This window comes from Hyperolius riggenbachi, chromosome 2 (assembly GCF_040937935.1).
Source record: "Hyperolius riggenbachi isolate aHypRig1 chromosome 2, aHypRig1.pri, whole genome shotgun sequence".
NCBI classification, from domain to species: Eukaryota; Metazoa; Chordata; class Amphibia; order Anura; family Hyperoliidae; genus Hyperolius; species Hyperolius riggenbachi.
This window is the reverse complement of record NC_090647.1, coordinates 231,724,668-231,745,751: the sequence shown is the minus strand read 5'-3', so window position 1 is coordinate 231,745,751 and position 21,084 is coordinate 231,724,668. Positions and strand designations below refer to the sequence as shown.

General features: G+C 41.6%; 1 protein-coding gene across 2 annotated transcripts in view; it reads right to left on the bottom strand.

Moving 5' to 3' along the window:
* SH3RF3 (SH3 domain containing ring finger 3) overlaps positions 1-21,084 on the bottom strand; it is a 565,916-nt gene that overhangs the window by 212,873 nt on the left and 331,959 nt on the right. For both annotated transcript variants that reach the window (XM_068268306.1, XM_068268307.1), the window contains exon 3: positions 8,776-8,871. In XM_068268306.1, the coding sequence (XP_068124407.1) occupies positions 8,776-8,871 (96 nt within the window). The remainder of the gene's footprint in view (positions 1-8,775; positions 8,872-21,084) is intronic.

Here is a 21,084-nt window from a genome sequence, read left to right as displayed (position 1 = left end):
AGGTCAGGTTAAATTCATAATATATTGTTGAATTTCATTAAACAATTGTTTAATAAATAGGACTCCCGGTGACAATGTACAGGAAGTGGTTTCAGCTGACAGTTGTACTTTGCATTGGTAGCTTTGAGTAGCTGCCTTTTTACTTTTGAAAGGCAATTATGTCCTTTTCCTGAGTATTTTCTGGGGAAGAAAAAAAACAGAATAACAAAAAAACAGTCAATTACGCAACCACTGCAGAGGCGTGCTGAGTACTATTGCTTGACCCTAGTTTTATAAAAATGTTTAAAGTTGTAATTTTACATTAAAGTACAATTTTAGTGCCAGTCTTGTCTAGCCCTGAATGTATCGGTAGAGGACTATTCAAGTCCTGTGACACCTGCAATTGCTATAAGTGACCTGTTCCCACTCTCTAGCAGCTATTACAGGCCATCACAATTTACAGTGACAATGATACAGCATACAGAAACCACATAAGTGGCTCATAGTGCTTCTGAGGTCAGTAAAGGTTCTACAAGTAGTATATTTATAAATTGCGGATGCCAAGTTTGAGTATTTAAAGCTGGGAACTCCTTTTTTCATTAGGTATCTATAATTAACTACTTGTTACACGCCATGCAGAATATTCACGGCCCTGCAAAGTTCACAGGATGCACCAGGGCCGTGAATACAAGTCTGCAGCAGCATGCAGCCGGCGCTCGCTCCCATTACCGCCATTTAGCAGGGAAGTTAATGAATGGGACCGCAGTTCCCATTCATAAATCTAAGTCCCCGATTCAATGAATACCGGCGTCTACGAGACGCCAGCATTCTTTGTATCTTCCTATTGTTACACTGCCACGCATTACTTCCGATTCCCGTGCTTACGTACGTGAATCGTAAATAATGACTGAGGACATCTTGTGGCCAAATAGTAAATTACACCAAAATTCATTTTTAATTAATAAAAATCCCTACACTGAATTTTATAATTAACTATTTTCCTCCCACACCCTCCCATAGTACCCATACTTTTTTTTATATAGGGGTAAAAAAAAATTACATAAAAAAATATATAAGTAGTACCCTTAGGGACTAAACTTTTTTAAAATGTATGTCACGGCGGTATGTTGCTATTAATTTTTAACTTATGGGCTCGTAATTAGTGATGGACGCAAAACTGAAAAAATGCACCTTTATTTCCAAATAAAATATTGGCGCCATACAATGTACTAGGGACATTTTTAAAACGTTGCAATAACCGGGACAAATGGGCAAATAAAATGTGTGGCTTTTATCCACAGTAGAACGTTTTATTTTAAAACTATAATGGCCAAAAACTGAGAAATAATGCATTTTTTAATTTTGTTTTCTTATTATTCATGTTAAAATGCATTTAGGATAAAGTAATTCTTAGCATACTGTAACTCCCAAAGAAAGCCTAATTGGTGGCGAGAAAAACAAGATATAGATCATTACGCTGTGATTAGTAGTAATTGAGTTATTGGCAAAAGAAAGGGAGGAGTGCTGACAGGTGAAAGTTGCTCTGGTCCACAAGGGGAAAAAACCCTCAGCCATCAAGTATTGTGGTGGGGGTGTCGGGGCACCCTGTAGAAAAGGCACAAGAGACAAAAAGGCGGGAGCCCAGTAGTGCAATACGTCAATGCAAGGATGGAAGAAATTGGTGAGAATAGAAATGCTACTCACAAAGGAGGGTTGCAAGGGGCAACCAACCGCAGGAAGCAGGTGGAGACCATAAACCCGACTCCACTCGGGGCGGTCCCAGGGGGACCCGGTGGTGGTCACTCTCTTGAAAAAAACGGAGACAGATGTCCACTGTGGTGGCAACCACGGGTATACTGTCACTACCCCTCCAACAGGAAATGTTGGGGGGTGTACTAAGCACAAATAGGGAGAAAGAGGCGCCCTGGGTTGTATAAAAGCATCTAAAAACAGTTTAAAATGAAAAGGATAACGAGGTGTCTTACCTCAATGACGAAATCTTTGTATCATACAAAAGATTTTATTTAGCACAGGCAACGCGTTTCGAGGGTCTAAGCCCGCTTCCTCAGGCCAATAACAGTGCCAAATGATAGATACCAGTCGGCGTAGGGAGCCCCTCATAGACCTACCCTAGCACTATCCCCTAACCATGCATAACACTAGTCTCTCCTCAAAACGGTGTGGAACACGGACTTGGATTTTTTACTCTAGCACACCCTGAAAGAGGAATGTCATGAAACACATTGGACTAGGCATTGAATAAGAATCAGGGCTGTTGCGTCGGTACAAAAATCTTCCGACTCCGACTCCTCAGTTTATTAAACCACCGACTCCGACTCCAGGTACCCAAAATTGCTCCAACTCCTTGATTTTTACAAAAGCTATGGATTTGATTCAAAAATCATCCAACTCCGACTCCTCACTTTATTGAAACCACCGACTCAGACTCAGACTCCTCACTTTATTTAAACCACCGACTCCGACTCCAGGTACCCGAAATGTCTCCGACTCCAACTCCACAGCCCTGATAAGAATAGCATTTGATTTGCAGTTTATACTCCCTTAAAATTTGCAATTTAAAATGCATTAGTTATATAAAGTAAGCTTGTATTCTGCACATTGTCTCTCTAGTCATTTGTCTAATTACCTCCATGAGAAGTGGTTACATTTCCTTAAATGGTAGACTGACAGCCCTAGAGGAAATGGAAGAAAAGTTGGCCATACTCTATGCGACAAGCACAGATAGTACTCCAGTACCTGGTCCAAGGGGGAAACCCAGAATTTTGTCCTACAAGGAGGCCCAGTGGGGTCCTGAAGTACTGTCAAAATAAGGGGAGGGGACAAAGGTTCTGAAGAATACCTTATACAAACTACACACATTTTATGAATTCTGATGATAGCTCTACGTACTTGTATTTTATCAGAAATCAGTCATTGAATACAGATCTTTTACCAACTTGCGCTATTTGATTGCTATCAGTTTCAGCACAAATTTATTTGAGAATGGATTGAACTGTTGCCACTACTAGCTCTGTGTCACTCAATACAGTCCAAAGCTATGCAGCCCTTGACCCCACTTTGCTTCTATCCATGCTATTTTACACCCTTTAGCTAAACCTAACACTAATCTTAACCAATTGGCTATCCTTAAAGCGGATCCGAGATGAAAAACCAACTATAACAAGTAACTTGTCTATATATCTTATCTAAAGTTTAGATAGTTTACACAGCATATCTAGCTGCAAACAGCTTAAAAAGTTTATGATTATTTATTTCTGTGATACAATCAGGGCAGCCATGTTTTGTTTGTCACATTGTCACAGGCTGAGGGCTGGGGATGCTATCAGCTTGCCTGTGTGTAAATGCAGTCCCCTCTCCTCTTCCCTTTTCCCCTCCCACACCTCTGTTCCACCTCTGATCTGGTCAATATTTCTCATTCTAAGACAATGCACTTTCTATAGTGAAGGGCGTGCAAATCAGGCAGAGGAGAGTAAGGGAGGAAATTACACCAGGATTGGCTTCAGAATAGCCACAGTTAAAATGGGGAAGGCTAAGAAGGAAGGAACACAATTATGCAATGAGTAAAAGTTTATCTCAGATCCACTTTAAGACTGCCCTAACCCTATAAATGTGCCTAGCATGGTCCTAGACTAACCAAACCTTAACACTATGGCACAGCAAAACTAACCAGGGTATCCTCTAAAACTAGCAATAAGTTGCAAGTCCTGACTAATCAGAAAAGGGGGCAGCTCAGAGCATGTCTGATAATGGGACTGATTTATAAAATATGAACATTTTACACCAGAGGTGCCCACACTTTTTCGGCTTGTGAGCTACTTTTTAAAATTAGCAAGTCAAAATGATCTACCTATGTACAATTTTAGGACCATAATTGTATATACAGTATGGAAAATGTAGTGCGGACGGAATCTACCATGAAGCCCTTTGTGATCTACCGGTAGATGATTGCGATCTAATGGGCTCCCCTGTTTTACACAGTTTATTTCACTTACTCAGTCAGCTGTGCCTATTTTCTAAAACACCTAGCAAATTATTGCGGTATATGAAGCAAGTAAGAGAGTGAAAACATTAGCTGTTTAGTAAGTTGATCCCAATGTGTCCCAAGTGTACAACATGCTTCAGCAAAATACATGTTGTTTTAAGTCTTCTTGATGTACCTTACTTCTAATTTCATTTTAAAAGCAATTAATGATTTACAAGGCAGAATGTGATTGTACTGCACAATCATTGATTTCAGGTAATGAGAAAAAACTTTATATTTCAGTGATATAGTAGCACATTCTAAATGCATTGGCATTTGAATTTTTCATGCAGATTAGATCTGCTGCTGGTTGTACAATGTAACTGCACAGTTTTAATCCTACTGAGTGTTTGACTCCAAAGCAGGCATAGAATGAATGACACATCCAACTTTCTTCTTTTTCTTGAAGAGGCGCTGTCAGCCATACTATCTCAGAAAAAAAACAACACATATATAAGTAGATAAATACTTGCTCTACTTACATAACATATTAATTGCACTCTGTCCATGTTTTGATTTTAGTGATTTTTCTTCAGTAAAAAAAGAGAAAATCCTTCTTAGCCTTCCCCATTTTAACTGTGGCTATTCTGAAGCCAATCCTGGTGTCATTTCCTCCCTTACTCTCCTCTGCCTGGTTTGCCCACCCTTCACTATAGAAAGTGCACTGTCTTAGAATGAGAAATATTGACCAGATCAGAGAGGAACAGAGGTGTGGGAGGGGAAAACAGGAGTGAAAGAGGCTTCAGCCAATCAGGCTGCATTAGTTAAATCTGAGGGGAAGTAGAGAAGTAAAAAAGGACAACCCAGCATGCCCTGCAACTTCCTTTTCCTTTTTGTGTACCAAATAAGTGTCAGGTAAAATGGGGAATGATCATTTATCAACAAGAGAAGTAATAGTGATTTTAACTTTTGAATTGCCTGATTAGCATCCTTATTACTTGTTTACTAGAAAAAATAAAGAATTGATTTTTGATTTTATGCCCGAAAGTTACACTTTAAGAATTCTTAAAATAGAACTCTAACTAGAGCGTTATCTAATAACCCGTATACCTTGGACTTGTCCTGAGTTTTGGTGGTCACCTTGCCCGAAACATAGTTACCACTTAAAGCGGTTTAACACCCAGCATTACAACTTTGCTTTAAAATATTGCTTACAGCTTAGAAATTATTATGCCAGATTTTTTTTTAAGCAGAAATTCACTGAATGGGTTAAACATGACATTTTAGTGTTGGATTTAACTAGGAATCCGCATCCGTTCTTACAAATGTATCTTTGTTTGGAATGCAATTAGACCTCTGAAAAGCCTGCCAGGGAAGCCCTCTTTGTTCTCTCAGAGCAGTGTTTGTTTATTACTTTGTAAACAGATACATTTGTAACTAAACCTAAGCACTGAGGAGGGTTTCTAGCTAAATGCAGCACTAAAATGTCATGTTTAATCCATTCAGTGAATTTCTGCTAAAAAAAAAAAATCTGGCATAATCGTTTCTAAGCTGTAAGCAATCTTTTAAAGCAAAGTTGAAATGCTGGGTGTTAGACCACTTTAAGTACCAGCGGTCTCTGCCCCCTTAAGGACCATAGGCCGCTGGTAAAATAATGACGGAATCCCAACGAATTGCCGCGCATACCCGCCGCAACAGCCGTCACCACCGCAGCGCCAGGATCCTCCAGACATCCACTCTGCCATCTCTATAATGGCAGAGTCATGTGAGCTGGTCAGGAGCCGCTTTCATTGGCCTTTATGCTAGGTACACACTATGAGATTTTCTGGCAGATTTATTGTCAGATCGATTATTTCCAACATGTCCGATCTAATTTTCGTTCGATTTCCGAGCATTTTCCGATCGATTTCCTATTGAAGTGAATGGAAATCGATCGGAAATCATATCGGACATGTTAAAAAATAATCGATCTGACAGTAAATCTGCCAGAAAATCTCATAGTGTGTACCTAGCATTAAACAACCTGCTCAGAATATAGTTGAGTAGTAAGACCCTACAAGAATCTTAGGTGTGTACATAGCTCAACTCAGTTACACTGTCACACATATGAGGTGAGAACAATCAGACATTTTTTAAACCTTATCCCATAGCTATTGTGTGCTCACAGTTATCTGATAAAGTAGACATAACAGCATCGACCACCCTCATATATCTAAATCCTACTTCAAATTCCTACATGCTGGTGATTCACAATATAAAAGAGTGCTATACAGGTATTTCTGAACAATTTTATTTATTTATTTAAGTATTTATATAGTGCTGACATATTACATAGCGCTGTACAGAGTATATTGATTTGTCACTAACTGTCCCTCAGAGGGGCTCACAATCTAGTCCCTACCATAGTCATATGTATGCATAGTGTAGTGCACGTAACAGTCTAGGGCCAATTTTAGGGGGAAGCCAATGAACTTATCTGTATGTTTTTTAGGGTGCGGGAGGAAACTGGAGTGCCCAGAGGAAACACACACAGTGACAGACACGGGGAGAACACACAAACTGCTTGCAGATATTGACCTGGCTGGGATTCGAACCAGGGACCCAGCGCTGCAAGGCTCATTTTCAGAAGACTTACATTATACATACTGTATATCAGTTACATTATGGGATGGATTTGCTATTACTAATCAATATCTCATATATCTCATATATTTTCAGTTTCAATAACTGCTTCTGGAAGCATATGACCTCCAGGCTCCAGGCATTGGTTGTCCAGCATAGACACTTGACTAGGCAGGAATATAATCGCTATGGGGAATTTTCCTGCACAGGGGTATCTTCCTTACAACTTCTCTAGTTTATTCAAACCTGTAGGAGATCCAGCAAAACCCATTTTCCCACAAAAAGACTATTTATGAATAAAAACTCGACTGCTTCTACAGCTGCGTAGCAATCCCTGCAATCTCAGATCCACAGGTTCTAATAATCTAGTCATACCAAATCCACCTGAAAACGTTTGGTCCCAGAGCCTTCTGTCATGCCGCTCCTACATTATGGAACTCCTTACCTCAGCAGATCAGGACAGCTCCATCTCTGGATGTGTATACATCCAGACTGAAACCCCACCTGTTAATTTGGCATTTGCAGAATTATAATGTTTGTTGTGGTAATACTTCATCCTACTACCAATCCTACTACCAATTACTGAATCTGAGAGAGCCTAACTGCTTTAAGTCCTATGGGAGAAAAGCGCTATAGAAATGTTATTGTTATTGTTACTAATCTATCCCTTTAAATACCTGCCTTCACAATTAAAGTACCAAACCACAATCACGAGATTCCAAGTATGTACTATAACTACTAGATACAAATGGCACAGTTGTCATTGAATTTGTAACTACTTGATGTAGACAGAAAATTGCATGCAGAGGTCACATTCCGTGAACCTACTGGCACCTACAGACAGCCAAAAACAGGAAGGGTGCAATAGCTGGTTGCTATAGTTATAATACAACAACTGGAGGAAAAATATTGAAGTGGATCACAATACTTTATTTGGTCTTATTAATGAAGTCACTGTCTAAGAAAACCAGGCGAAAGGGGATTGGCAATAAGAACCTCTGCCAATTAGTTGTCATCAGAGATTTCTTCTCAGACCAGAACTGATTTATTAAGGGTTTGTTTTGTTTGCTTATATCGTAGAGTTACTTCCACACAACCAGTCAGATCCGCAGAAAAAAAAAAGAACAGCACAAACTGCCCTTATCTATAAACAAACCCACTAACAATGTCATGGGCTACAAGGTTGTATATATACAAACACCTGACTTACGAATGACACGCCAAAATGAACAGCCGGAAAATGTAAAATGTAATTCTTTGGGAACAAGAGAAAAAGTCCTTGTTTTTTTTTTTTTTTTTTGAGAAAATCAAAAAAATTAATAGAAAAATGTTTAAGCCTTTATAACAACATTTTGCTGCAGTATACTGAGGCACAGGGAGACAGAGGTGACACAGTGGGGTGACAGAGGTGGAACAGAGAGGGACACTGGAGGCACCGGGGGAAGGGGGGGGCATAGAGGAGATACAGGGGACAGAGGTGGCACAGTGTTTGAATGGATTAAGGTTAAGTACTAACCTACTGTCTCTATCTCGTTCATTAACTGGCAACTACATTTATATATATATGCACGAAGGGAGATACTGCTTGCTTGGCAGTTGGCAACAGCTGTTATCTCCCACAATGCAATGAGGTTCACAGACAGGAAACTGTCATGGCCAGGGAAATGACATCACACTGTGAGAGGGATTGTTTCCCAATTTAAGACACACAGACGTCCCTGATGATCTATTTAATAGATGCTCTATATAATTTCAGAGAGAAATATTGTGGCTGATATACTAAGACAAAAGAACCCTGACTATCACCAGAGAATGTAAATGACCCAGCAGACCTCGTCTGGTGGCAACTGTTTGCAGTTCTTGTCTGGGTCATAGTCATCAACAGTGAGGATTGCTGAACTATTGATGAAGTAGCGTTTGTGCTATGTCAATCATGGGTACACACCCACAGATCATCCTTAATGTACTGAGACACATTCCTGCTGAGAGTGTGTGCATATTACAGCAATCATAAACTTACACAGTCCTCTCTATGTTCTGATATGCTTCATGTAAGAGTTCAAATCTTGGTCTTCTAACAGCTGTTTTTTTTATAAAACAATCCAAATTCTGAATCCCTTCGGTTCTCCAGGAATCCCCACTGTTCTTTAACTTTAGTAGGTCAACCCTATTCTGTTATATCATTCTCTTACCTCCACATAGAGAATTGGGAAAATTCCAATCTTGTCTCCCAGCATTCCTTCTGCCCAGTTATCATCAACACGTCTGATCACAGTCAGAATTTCATCCTAAAAAGACATTCAAATATATGTCATTCTGGACCAGCAGTCAAAATGCACTTTGGGCATCTTTTTTTACAGCATATTACAAAGTATCACATAATAACACAGTATTTAGTATGTAGTGAATATTACTTCTTAAAGGGCAATCTATCTTCTTTTGGGTCAATGTTTTCCTTTGTTTGCAGTAGAAACTGCTGCCAGCCTTGCTTTGCAATTAGGAATCCACTTTTACTACCAGGCTCTGCAGTGATTTTATACTACAGGAGCTGTCTGTTCGGGGAAGGCTTTTCATATCTATGCCAAGCATTTGAACACCAGGAAGTTGAGCAGTATAGGACAGAATTCAGTAAGCATCAGTAAGGTTATTGCAGGTAGTGAACAGCAATTTTATCGCTACACCAACTAAATTAGCAAGATCCGCGCTACCCAGGCAATGCTTGCATTGCTAGGCTTGCACTTATTGTGCCACGTGCTCTACGTTGTCGGCATAAGTAAAATAAATCCCAAAGTTAAGACCTCATAGATAAATATGAAGGGGGTGTTTAGAGAAGGATGAAGACATGCTTTTCTGATAGACTGAATGGGTTGTGGGGTATAGTTAAAAAGATATAATTCTGAGGAGCACACTTATACTGTATGGCAAGCAGACATTACTTTACTTTGGTAAAGGAAATAACAAGCTGTAATAGAGGTTTAATAGAATTTACATATGGCAGGCGGATGCTTAGCAATCAGGGCCGGGCAGAGGCGAGAGAGGCTCCAGCCTCAGGGCGCAGTGTAGGAGGTGGCGCACAGCTCATTCCGTTATCATTTCTTATTGTGTTTGAAGCAGAGAGAAATAAGAAAAGGGGATACATGACAGTGACTGCAAGCCAGACAACTAGAGGTTAAGGTGTTGAGGGCCTTTGGGCACCTCTTAGTCTAAAAGCAATCAGTGTGTGACACCTGGGGGAGGGTCGCACTTTGGTGTCTCAGCCTTGGGTGCTAGAGGACCTTGTCCTGGCTCTGTTAGCAATGCATACGTTTTGCAAACTTTAGACCAATAAAGGGTTACCAGGGGCTTTATAACTTAACAACAAACATAGTGTTAATGTTCTAAAAGAGTTCCTCCAGTGAAATTTAAGTTACAGTTTTTGTTTTCTTTATGTACTCTTCACTGTCCCTTAACAGTGGATTGGCGATCGAATGGGTGAGTATCTCACCTGGTCCATCATGAAATGGTTGTCAATCTTAAACCCCGTCTCCTGTCACTTGTCCAAAGCCTCCTCAAGAAGTCTGGAGCTCTGACATGTGTTGTCGTAGCCCATACCCAGCTCGGCACTGCCATGCTTCAGGCAAAAACCACCATTGTATTTTTTTGAGAGGGTTTACGGAGGGGAGGGGGGTTGTTCACCGACAGTACAGAGTACATTAACTACACTTCACTGGAAATATTTTTCAAGTATAATTAATGCAAATATATGACTACATCAGCATATAGGTGTAAGTGCAAGTCATGAATACACATTGTTGAATGCAGTTTTACCATTAATGTAAACAAAACATACAGGTGAACTAAAAAAAATTGAATATTGTGCAAGAAATCATTTATGTCAGTAATTTAACTTAACAGATGAAACTAATATATGAAATAGACTCATTACATGCAAAGCGAGATATTTCAAGCATTAATTTATTTATTGTATTTATAAAGCGCCAGCATATTATGCAGCGCTGATTTGTTATTCTGTAAATTTGATGGATATGGCTTACAGCTTATGAAAACATGAAAATACCAGAAACATAAAAAATTGTGAAAAGTGTCAGACTCTAATCAGCTAATTAACCCATAACACCTGCAAAGCCTTTAACCACTTTACCCCCAGCGGTACGAATTTCTCCGCCCCTTTTTTCCCTCCTAAAAAACCAGGGACGGAGAAATCCGTACCTTCCGCGCTACCGCCGCTGTCCGCGCTCCCGCCGCTCGTGCACGCCGCCGCCCGCTCGCCCGGAGATCAATGAACGTGAAAATCCATTCCCGTTCATTGATCTAGCCCCCGCAATGATCTGCTGCTTCTTTCAGAAACAGCGAGATCATTGTGAGTCTCCCAGCCTCCTACTGCTTCCTGTAAGCGTCCTTCCGGACGCTTACAGGTCGCATGTAAACAAACACTCTGTGGCCATCTTGTGGCCAAATAGTAAACTACACCCTAAAAGCATTTTACATATACAAACATTACATTTACACAATAAATTAACTCATTACCTCCCCCACTCCCCAATTATTTTTTTTTTTTGTAATTAAAAAAAAAAAAATACAATAAAAAAAAAACATAAATAGTTACCTTAGGGACTGAACTTTTTAAATATTTATGTCAAGAGGGTATAACACTGTTACTTTATAAACTGTGGGCTTGTAATTAGGGATGGATGCAAAACTGAAAAAAATGCACCTTTATTTCCAAATAAAATATTGTCGCCAAACATTGTGATAGGGACATAATTTAAATGGTTTTATAACCGGGACAAATGGGTTAATACATTTCATGGGTTTTAATTACAGTAGCATGCTTTATTTAAAAACTATAATGGCCGAAAACTGAAAAATAATAATTTTTTCCCACATTTTTTCCTATTTCCCCATTAAAACACATTTAGAATAAAATAATTCTTGGCATAATGTCCCACCTAAAGAAAGCCTAATTGATGGCAAAAAAAACAAGATATAGTTCATTTCATTGGGATAAGTAATAATAAAGTTATAGACGAATGAATGGAAGGAGCGCTGAAATGTGAAAATTGCTCTGGTGGTCAGGGGGTAAAACCCCTCAGTGGTGAAGTGGTTAAATGGTCTCTCTGTCAAATTCAGAATTACTGATATAAATGAACGTTTTCAAGAATCATGATATTCTAATTTTTCGAGTTTCCCCTGTATTCCGAAATGGTTTGTCTCAGACTGAAAAAAGGATGGCTTTCAAGAAACCTTCACCTGAGTAAAAATCACACAAAAGTTGTAATTTTCATCCTTTTAGTTAATGTACTCTGAATAAAGCAGTCCCTTGGCAAGGAATGAGAAAATAAACATTCTGCATTCCATATTTTATAATAATGGAATTTGCATGACAGGGGTGGAACCAAGAGGCCACTCGCATCATTCAGCAGCTGTGACTCTGGCAATATCTTCGTCTCTCTTGTCAGTGTTTGCAGAATGAAATCGACCACTAATAGCTTTTATTTGAGGATATACATTGTATGTCTAGAGGGGAGAATGAACAAATTGTACAAGAATGACATCTCACTTCCCAAACGCACCCTTCCCTTTCATTCACTCCACTTTGCAATACATACGGAGGAAAAAGAAATATGATTCATTTCCTCTGCAATAAAGACTTCTGAAACCTTATGACAAGAGTGTCTCTTGGGTTAGATAAAGCTACTGCAAGTTTGTGGAACGTGCTCTACTGATCAGGCATGCCAGCACACAGTAGTGCTCAATAGAAGCAAGCCACAGTGTGTGAGGTCACCGGAGAAGGTCTCTTTTCATCTTCTGGTCTGAAGTGATGCAAGTGACATGACAAGCTCCATATTAACCTGCCTTGCTTGTAGTTTAGGAGATAACTTTCAATAGCCACCCATTGCTAGGTAATGAAAGGAGGAGGGCTGCCAGGCAGACTAGGGACAGACATGTTTCATGCCCTGCATCTCTCAGGCTGCTTCCAGTATTTCGCTATTTCTTTTCTTTTTTCTTTTACTTGGAGCGTTTTCCGCTGTGGGAGCTTTCTGTTCTCCCTGAAAGTGACCTACTTTAAAAGTAATGAACTCCTCTCAGTCTCCAACATTATTCTCCGGTCCTGGTGGATGAGACATCTATCATGTCAGCAATGATATACAGATGTCATGGCAAGATTCCTCCACTGCTGATCAAATAACGCAAGTAAGATAACTGCCAGGACTAGACTGACACAACTTGGAGTCTAGCAGGATAAGATTTACTGCAGTGTGCACATGACACCCTTACAAGAATTTTCAATAAACAGCCAGAGTACAATAATATATACAATGAAGCAGACGAGTCAAGCTGGGCTGCAAAACTGTAGGAGTTCACTACTTTTCTCCATTTCTGTTGTGCTGAGATGAACTCTATCAAAGGGAACTACACAGAAGGACCAGAGATCTTAGTAGGCAGGCCCCACAACCATTTACAAAGGCCCACTACAAGCTATGTATAAAAACACTTTCATTTTTCATATGGAGTTATGTTGTTCAGCAAATGCATTCACTACAGAAAGGCGGTGATCTACCAATGCCGTGGTATGCAACATTAATCCACAATCATGAAAATGTATAATTGCTAATATATGCACCAATATATAGCATGCCCTTGGCTGTGCATGTAATACTGAGAGAGAGTAATGTGATTTCCAGCCATTACTATGAAGCTTTATGCTCCAGGCTATTGCTGCAGCGACTGACAGATAATGGCTGACAATGCTGCTTTCTAAACAGGTTATTTGTCAGATAAAAGGTTTATAAAACATCCCTGCAAGCTCGAAATATCACAAGGTTGCCTTTCCATCACTAAAAACATGGCACTGCTGGGGTACTACTAAGGGGGAATGGCATTCTTCGGAGAGCTATTCAGGGGACGTGGGTAGACCATTGAGCGAACAAAGAAATAAAGGGGAACTACTAGGTCACATGGTGATACTGGGAGCCTATTGGTGGACATGGTAATACTGGGGAAGAATTTAGGGACAATATTATACAAAGGAAACATGGCTATACTTAAAGGAACAGTATCAAACCAAGTGTTCTAAAATGACAATGTACAAATTATGTCTAAGTAGCTGTGTAAACATTTTCCTACTTTTCATGTTAAAATTCAGAGGCAAAAGCTTGAATTCATTGTGCGTAGATTTTAGTTCAGTTGGAATGTTTCATTTGCAAAGGTTGCTTCAATGTTACACTGTTCTTTGCATGTCAGACTGCATATGAAAAGGGGTGTCAGGTTTCACATACAATACAATTACAAACAAATTACATTTCCTCTAGTCTCTGCAGACAGTTCAGTCCTCTGACACAGGATACAGGGAGGTGCAGCTGCTGAGAGCTTTCTCACACACACACAGGCTTCACAGATGCAGTTTGAGGGAATACCCCCTCCCTCCATGAATGAGTAGTCCCTTCAGATATTGTCAGATACTGTCAGTAAGTGTGAAAGAAATTTGATAACAGTAAACAAAGAGATAAGCATTTAAAAGTATACACCACTTCTCAAACTATTCCTATCTTAATTGAAAAAAAATGTTAATCAATAGTGTTCCTTTAAGGGACTACTAAGTAACTTGGTCATTGGTATCTGCCTGTCATTTTTAATATCTGCTTTTCATTTACAGTATATCTGTTGTTGGTATGATTTGGTTATTATTGCTATCTGCCTGTTTACTTGCAATTCATTGGAATTTGTCTGAATATAAAATGTATTTTAATTAAAAAGTTACTACAGTATGTTTATTTCTTTGTTTATATTTACATTTTGTAAATATAAATCTTTTACCTTGAGAGGTGTGACACTGTGGCATGAGGGCATGATGCTTTCTGATAAGCCAGTAACACATGAGACATACTATATGAGAATACACAGGCTAGCTACAGCACGCCCACTTCTCACCATGGTGTTGCATGGTTTCTCCTATCCCAGCGATGCACTATACGTGCCATGTTATCTCCTACTGCCAACAGAATTGGGGACTGCTGATTCACAGGTGTTAATTTCTTCTTAGCAACCACCCTCCCATCTCAAGCTGCTGTAGCCACGCTTTGTTACTGATACAATATGATAAAGATTGATGGACTTTCATGTTACCATGGAGATCACACCCAATGTATGGTGCGTCATAACTGACAGCACCGTACATGCAGCTTGATTCACTAAACCGTGATAACTGATAACACGGTTGCACTAGGGTTTTGCATGCGTTATAATGCGTGTAATGTGAAAAATGTTACGCACGCAAAACACTAGCGCAACCGTGATATCAGTAATCACGGTTTAGTGAATAAACCCCATAGTGTGAATGAGCCCTAAGGTCAGGGCGCAGACCTAAGTCAAGACTGGTGGCTGGCAGGATCAAGGTAATAAGTAAAGGTCAGGATTGGCTGAAGTTTTAATTGACAGCTTGCAGGACAAGGCTAAAGGTGGCAGACTGAAATGGTGACTGACAGCTGACAGAATAGGGCCAAAGGCGAAGGGTAATGACAACAGCTAGCAAAGAAGAGCTGAAGGTAACTTACCAAGTTACTGACTGACATTTGACAGGCCAAGGCCAATGGTAAGAGGTTGACAACAACTACTAGCACAGGGCTGGAGGTCACAGGCTGATGTCATGACTGGCAGTACATGGCCAAAGGAGACAGGCTGAAGCTGTGAATACCAGCTGGCAAAAAAGGGTGTAAGTAACAGCCTAAGGTCGGGTTTAGGTCATCATCACTATGTAAAGGGACTAAATAAACAAAAGAGGTCATAGCAAATGCCAATGATACATTTAAATCTTCAAACTTTAATATTTCACCCTTAACCTGCTGGGAATTTCGATTATGCACAGCCACACTGCGCATAGTTTTTAATACCTATTTTTTTTTTAAATCATGTAGCTAGCCTAGCACTAGCTACATGATACCCCCCTCCCTGCCGTATCCCTCCCACCACTCTGATCGCCGCCGGCGCCTATGCCGTCAGGAAATCCCGTTCTGAACGGGATTGCCTTGAGGGCTTCCCCCGTCGCCATGGTGACGAGCAGAGTGACGTCATCGACGTCGTGACGTCACAGGGACTCCCGATCCACCCCAAAGCGCAGCCTGGCGGCAATTGGCCAGGCTGCGCATGGGGTCTGCAGGGAGTCCTCTTTCGCGTCGGGTAGCGGTGGATCGGCGGCGAGCAGCGGCGATCGGTTAGGACACGCAGCAAGAAAAGTGCTTGCTGTGTGTTTTTTTTTTTTAATTATTAATAGTACAAACTATGAGATAGAGTAAAGGAGGAGTGAGACCTGATTGAATACAAATCAGTCTTATTCAAAAATACAAAACTTTATTCAAACATATGCTCATTATTAAAAACTGCAAGATAAAAATCCCACCATATAGCCCATCCCCCACCCCATCCATGCACATACCCACCCAGGCGTCCCCTATACTCTCCCCCTCCTGAACATAGATGTATCTCTGGATCGTGTGCACACGTGTTAATGGCTGCGCAGCCCTGCAAAAATAGATCAAAACCTTGTTATGAAAAAATGTTGCCGAATCCCTCACAAGCAGAGATTTATGGATATCATAGGAAGTTCATTTGAAAAATGGATTCCAGAACATTCATCCAATATATAATGATTCCTTCATATCATATAGCCTCCTATATTGTGCACATGATCATCCAATGAAATAAAATGGAGTACTCAGCGTCCCATCAGGCTAGCAAGTCACCTCAGTATAGTATGTTGATATGGCAGAGTGCAGTCCTGTGTTATAGCATAGCATAGCACATGCAGTGTGATTCCTAAGGAACTTTTGGCAAACAAGCACATCAAGTAGCAGCATGTATCAAGTTGAAGCAGCAGCAAGGCACATCCAGTGCTAGCCAATTCACAAGGCAAAACAAGCAGACAAGGTGCATGGCAATATTATCAATGTCACTATGCAGACCGCATGTGCAGTTGAGGTGCCCTCAGGGCTCTTACTGTATCCACCGGTCTGGGGCCTTGATGTTGGCCTGCTGTGACGGAGCCTGGAAAGACTAGCCGAGTCTCTAGTGATGGAGGTGTGGAGAGAGGGATGCAGCACCTGGTTTAGGCAGCATGGAGGCATGGAGGGGAAGACCTCATGGTGGAGGACGGCGTCCTCGATCGATTTCGCCGGACTCTGCCGGCTTCTTCAGGAGGCGTGTCTCTCTGTGGACCACGCTGCGCCTATGTGCAGGCCGCCGTCCAATCCGACCGCATGTACGGCATCTCCCGCCCCCACACCAGGGCCAATGCGAGCGGAGGGGCGGAGCGAGCAGACACGACGGGCGCACCCAATAGCACACCCGGCGCGTCCGCCAAGCCCCGCCCCCCGCACGCAGGCCCCGGGGAAGGGGCGGGAGACGCCCAAGCAGCCGGATCAGACGGCGGCAGCACAAACAGACACAAGCGTTCCACAACCCATCCCAAAACAACATCACAAAAACAAAGTGACTATACAGTAATAATTATTATTCGCAATTAGAAAACGCCTACCATATGTATATGTGGCTTTACAAAACAACAAATTTAAATGGATAATTTAAATCACAGTACATATAATTCCGCTCACTCTTACGTTTTGACTACCCCCACCATAAAAAAGGAAGAGCTGTGCGTACATGCACATCCCTGTCCAGATGGGGATCAAGCCAATTATGGCATAAACACAAATCAAGAAATTTTCTCCCTAAACATCATGCGGAAAACTAGATATGAGATGCCCCAGCAGGGAGCCCCCAAAGCCCCTCCCACTAGAAGAGCAACACAGACCCTTCAGGTGTGGGATGCTACACCAAGAATCCCTAAGGTGGCAGAAAGGGAACATAGCTTGTGTTTTCATTGAGGCCTGGTTCCTTAGTTGCCTCCAAATCAAATATCCACCTTGCTTCACGTTGTAGAAGCAAGCGATCCATGTCACCACCTCTTGCAGAGTTATGAATTCTGTCCAGACCAACAAAACGCACATGTTGAAACCTACCACCGTGAGCGGACTTAAAATGTTTCGCCACGGGAGTAAGGTTATTATAATTTGGACTCTTAATACTTGCAATATGTTGCGAGATGCGTGTACGAAATTCATTCTTGGTCTTTCCCACATAAAAGGCCCCGCAAGTGCAGAGCAACAAGTAAAACACAAGAGTAGTACTACAATTTACATAGTGTGGGAAACACCAATCCCGGCCATCCGGGAGGCGGACCGATCTGCCCACCTGAATGTAACGGCATACCGAACAACCACCACAAGTATATGTACCAGTCACCTTACAGTGCTTTTTGTTGGCCCGAGGATCGACAAAATGACTGTTAACCAAAAGATCCCGTAGGGACGGTGCCCTCCGGAATGAATAAAGGGGAGTTTGTGTTAACACTGTGCTCAATTTGGCATCATTAGTGAGGATGTGCCAATGCCTATCCAATATCCTCGAAACCTCTTGCTGTGCCGAGAATCTGGTGCAAAACCTGATTGCTTCTGACCTCTCGCTGGCGGGACATCTACTTCTATCCAATAGGGCAGATCTATTACTAGCATTAGCTCTCTTATAAGCCTTGATAAGAGTCTTATTCTTATATCCTCTTTGTCTGAATCTCGATCTCAGCTGCAAGGCCTCCCTCTGAAAAGCGTCATCCTCTGAACAGTTGCGTCGAATCCGCAAATACTGTCCAGTAGGGATACCGTTAATAGTATGTTTTGGATGGAAACGTTCTGCTCTCAGAAGTGCATTTGTTGCCGTTTCTTTCCTATATAAACTTGTAGAGACAAGGCCCGCAGTCGAGACCGAGATCAGAAGATCCAGAAATGGAACCTCCACATGACTCATGTGCATAGTAAACCTGAGATTCCAGATGTTTTTATTGATAATTGTAATAAATTGTAGCAATAATTCTTTGCCACCCGTCCAAAAAAGCAAAATGTCGTCAATGTACCTGTGCCAGGCCAATGCGTGGCACAGGTACATTGCCAGGCCCTCATTGGAAAACAGCTCCCTCTCCCACGCCCCCAGGTACAGGTTGGCATACGACGGAGCACACGTGGTGCCCATCGCTGCCCCCTGCACCTGGAGGTAGTGGGTGTCCTCAAACAAAAAAATATTGTTTCTCAAAATGAAATCCAGAAGGGTCAACAGAAACATATTATGTGCAGTATTCTGTATGCCCAACTCCCACAAAAAAATCCTAACAGCCTCCACACCCAAATCGTGTGGTATACTTGAATAGAGGGCCTCCACGTCCAGAGTCACAAGCAACACACCAGGGGGAAGCTGAAGATTTTCTAAAATCTGCAACAAGTATGATGAATCTCGAACATATGATGGTAATGCACACACGTGCGGCTGAAGATGTCTGTCTATATATGCGCTTGCCCGTTCAGTAAGGGATCCCCTACCCGATACAATCGGGCGCCCCGGGGTTTTTTTGAGGTCTTTATGAACTTTGGGAAGTGAATAGAATGTTGGTAAAACCGGATTAAGTACTTTCAAAAACGTCACTATATCCAAATCAATTACCGTGCGGGAAAAAGCGTCATCGATTATTGCAAATAGCTCCCCCTGGCAGCGTGCAGCTCTGGACGGGGAGACCCTCACATAACAATCCTGGTTCTTCAAGATATCCAGGCACATCTCTCTGTAACGCTCAGCCCTCATCAGCACAATGTTTCCCCCTTTATCTGAGGGTTTAACAACCCATTTTTTGTTTAACATTAGCTCTGTAAGTGTGTTGCGTTCAACCAAATCCAAATTGTCACCATCTGTCTTATGTCCTCTTAGTTTAGAAATGTCCCTTTCTACCACCTCCATAAAAGTTTTCAAATTAGGGAAAAGAGAAAAAGGTGGAAATTTTTTTGAAGTGTTCCGTAGTCCCACCTCCTCTAAAGTAGGGACAAAATAAGATGCATAGACATTTGTATGTTCAATTTGAGAACAAGCCTCAGTATCTCCTTGTAACTCTTTTAAAGCTTGGATGATAGCAAGATCCTCATCTGACCACGGCTTCTCTAAAATGCTTGAGGGGATTTTTTTAGGTTTATCACCGTAGAGGGCCTGTAATAAAATACGTCGTCCAAACAAATGCAGATCAACTATTGTATCAAACACATTTATATTGTATGTGGGACAAAACCCCAAACCCTTCGATAATAATGACAAATATTCCTGAGGGATCTCCTCATCTGTCAAGTTGATAACTTCTAGATCTGCACTTGAGGTTTTGGCTCCTCTACTGTTGGTTTCTGTCACCTTCCCACCTTCTGCCCGGTGGCTAAAAAAGCCGAGGCCGAAGATGAGGAAGGTAACCCACCATCTGAATCCTCCTGCCATGACGACTCCGTATCCTTGCTGGTGTTGTCCTGTTCTTTACTCTTTTTACTCCCTGTTTTACTAGGGTTCTGCCCAGCCTGTTTCTGTCTTAATTTATATTGCTTTGGATTATCCTTCCCAGAGGCAGAGCTATCCGAGGCGGGAATGCTGCTGCCTATGGAGGAGTCTGATTCATCTGCAGCCCGAGGCTGTTTTGGAGGTTCTTTCCTCGGAGATTTGGGTTTAATTGGGGGCCGCCTCCTCGGATTGTTCCACCTATATGCGGAGCCAATTTTATATGCCGTTCTATCGCGTAGGACCTTTTGGTCCCTATGTATGACCAAATTCTTGTTAAATTGAGTAATATGTTTATCTAATTCTTCACTACGGGTTTTATATAGTGGATCTCTCTCAAAAGGTTTTAAAGAGTCAGAAACTTTCTGAATTTCCTCCTCAATTGTTTTTAAATCCTCTGTATCCAATTCATTCATCAAAGTCAGGCAGATTTTTGCACAGCACTCAAAATTCCTCTCCCATCGTTTTTTGAAATCTTCCGTCAGATTCCGACGATGGGGGAAGATCTGAAACCGTAGCCAGAGAGGAGCAAACTGATCATCCAAGTATATCTTATTGTATTTCAAATTCCACCAAAGTTTGGATTTCCTTTCATATAATTTAGTTAGCTTTCTAAAGCCACCATTGGTTAATTGCTGTGCATCCCTAACCCCCTGCGTCTGTGTGCAATCCTTCTCCACCCGGGCCAGAAGGCTATCCCACTGGAGCATCTCACACCTCCGACTGTGAATGACACCCCTAGTGAAATCCCTGATCCTGAGGATCAAATTATCCCACACTACTTGGGTATTAATCTCACCGGGCACAAAGGGGTGTGGTCAATTTGTGGTCATCCAGGCCCCCCACTCCAAAGTAGCAATAGTACAAACTATGAGATAGAGTAAAATCGGCCCAGCAGGTAGTGTTGGGCAAACACCTGGATGTTCGGGTTCGCGAACGTTCGCCGAACATGGCCGCGATGTTCGGGTGTTCGCGCCGAACTCCGAACATAATGGAAGTCAATGGGGACCCGGACTTTCATGCTTTGTAAAGCCTCCTTACATGCTACATACCCCAAATTTACAGGGTATGTGTACCTTGGGAGTGGGTACAAG